The sequence below is a fragment of the Sapajus apella genome, unplaced genomic scaffold, assembly GCF_009761245.1.
Source record: "Sapajus apella isolate SASKATOON/1434 unplaced genomic scaffold, GSC_monkey_1.0 scaffold9142, whole genome shotgun sequence".
In the NCBI taxonomy this organism is placed as follows: domain Eukaryota; kingdom Metazoa; phylum Chordata; class Mammalia; order Primates; family Cebidae; genus Sapajus; species Sapajus apella.
The window spans coordinates 1-2,561 of NW_022446063.1; the positions used below are offsets into that span (position 1 = coordinate 1).

The window sequence follows — 2,561 nt, forward strand, 5'->3', positions numbered from 1 at the left end:
TCGTTCTTCTCCTGCAGCAGGGACACCATCTTCTCCTCCAGCTCCTTGCGGCGAGCCTCAGACTTCTCCAGCGTCTCTTTGACACGCCCGAACTCTTCCTTCATGGTGGCCATCTCCTTCTCTGTCTCTGCGCTCTTCAGCAGTGGCTTGATCTTGAAGTAGAGCTTCATCCAGGGCCAATTCTTGACCCCCATGAAGGCTCGAATGTTCCACTGGATTACCAGCAGGGCATCCCTGACGAGGAGGCAGGGTGGGGCACAATGAAACAGTGCTTCCCAGTCATGGGCCGGACTAAGCCAGTTTGTAGGCACACAGCCTTCCTTCCTGTGCATGCCCATCCCCAACATCACTACACTGAACATGGAGTTGCTTGATAAATATTTATTAATCAGTTTGATGAAAGGGCAGTTTCTATCTTCCCAGCTGGGATATTAGTGATAATGGACACTACCACTTACAGAGTGTCTACTCTGTTCAGTTTTTTATTCTCATAAGAACTTCAAATATGTTAAAAAATTAGGTAGGAGTTTACATATGAGAATATCTATAATATGTATGTAAGTTACGAAGCATGAAAGCAAAATGACTACCCATGAATCCACCACCCAAACACTTCAGTGTTACCAGCCATTGATCTACCCGTGACTTCCTTCCTACACCCCTGTTACCGCACCAGGAGCAGCCGCTATTCTGAATCTTATTTTTCCTTTCCTTGCTTTTTCAAAAATGACTTTAACCACATATGTATGTACCTTTATTTTTATTTTATTTATATTTGAGATGGAGTTTCACTCTTTTGCCCAGGCTGGAGTGCAATGGCATGATCTCAGCTCGCTGCAACCTCCACCTCCCGGGTTCAAGCAATTCTCCTGAGCCTCAGCCTCCTTGGTAGCTGGAATTCCAGGTGCCCGCCACCATGCCCAGCTAATTTTTGTATTTTTAATAGAGACAGGGTTTCACCATGTTGGCCAGACTGGTCTTCAACTCCTGAACTCAGGTGATCTGCCTGCCTCAGCCTCCCAAAGTGCTGGGGTTACAGGCCTGAGCCACCATGCCCAGCCATGTGCATGTATCTTTAAACAATGAATGGCTGGTTTTGATATTTATGAGCTTTATAAAAATTGCATCATACTATATGTATCCTCCTAAGATTTTTGTTTACTAACAATATGCTTTAATGTTCAAACATATTGTACCATATAGTTGGAGTTCACTTCTTTTCACTGTTTTATAATGTTCTACTGAATGACTATAATACTATTTACCCATTCCCCTGTGGATGGAAATTCAAGCTGTTTTAAGATTTTTGCTATTATGGCCAGTGCTGCTAAAAAGATTATTTTTCGTGTCATGGTGTACATGTATAAAAGTTTCTCTGTAGGAATGTACTCAGGAGTGGAATGGAAAAGTATGCAGCTGTTTAAGAGATAGTGATAAACTTTTCCTAGGAAGTTGCACTAATTTACACATCTGTAAGCAGTGGGTCAACCTTCTTAATTTTTGTCAGTCTAGTGGCTTAAAAATTTTTTTAAATTATGTTATCTTTTATTTCGTGTACTTCTTTCATTTTTTAAAATTTGTAGACCATTTGAGCAAGCAAAGTCTAATTTTAAAATGATATCTCATTGGCATCTTAATTTGCATTTTCCTATATTGAATTTTCTTAAAAAAAAAAAAAAAAAATTTTGCAGTGAGATTCCAAGTGGTAAAGTAAGCTTGCCCGGGCCAGCTTATAGGTCTAAACCCAGGTCTTCTGACCCACACTAGTTGACACTGAGGATTTGCCTCTTACATCTCTGGTGCACCCCTGGTGCACCCCTCCCTTTTCCTCCTGGCTGACCTGCGTTCCACTATCTTCTTGAACTCAATGCGCATGAGCTGGCCTCGAGCTTGGGCCTGCATGCGTGTGAGGATGCGGCTCAGCCTCTCATCCCGCATCTCCTCCAGCAGCCCAAGCAGCCCTGCCTTGAAGAACACCTGCAGGCAAGGAGTAGATGTAAGGGGACACAGCCTCAGAGGGGGTTGTCCAGGGTGGAAGGAGAGGGTGGAAGACCCTGGATGAGCCCCCAGACAACCCATCACCCCGGGCTTCTAGAAGTGAGAGTAAAGATTTGACAAGACTGGAATAAAGCCTGGGTTTCAGCCCTTGATATGGTTAGTAAGGAAGCCAGAATTAGGGATCTGCTTTCTGAACTCCTCTCTGCTTCACTCAACATGGCCGCCTACCCTGCAACCACCCAACAGGGCTCTAGACTCACCTTGGTGTGGCCAAACTTGTACTGGTTGTGATCGATGTCCAGGGAGCTGAGCAACTTCTCTGACCCCTTCCTGCTGTCAATGAACTGTCCCTCAGGGATGGCTGCTGGGTTCAGGATGCGATACCTGAGGAGGGAAGTGTCCAGAGTCAGTCATGCTCTGCACTGATCTGCTCTGCCCACAGAATTCCAGAGCCACCTGCAGACTCCTGTTCCCACCAGGGCAGCCCTGGCTCCCCCTGTTCTCTGAGCCCTGGGGCGCCCTCATACCCACCTCTGCCGGAAGTCCCCATAGAGGATGCGGTT

At 45.7% G+C, this 2,561-nt stretch overlaps 1 protein-coding gene across 1 annotated transcript; it reads right to left on the minus strand.

The window, feature by feature from the left end:
* Window positions 1-5: 5 nt before the first annotated feature.
* LOC116548282 (myosin-7-like) lies at window positions 6-2,555 on the minus strand (the record flags this gene model as incomplete). Its single annotated transcript, XM_032273824.1, has 4 exons — window positions 2,530-2,555; window positions 2,259-2,382; window positions 1,841-1,977; window positions 6-234 (listed from the first exon to the last, which is right to left on the minus strand). Coding segments are annotated over exons 3-4 (327 nt in total), but the record flags the coding sequence as incomplete, so codon positions are not given.
* Window positions 2,556-2,561: the final 6 nt, after the last annotated feature.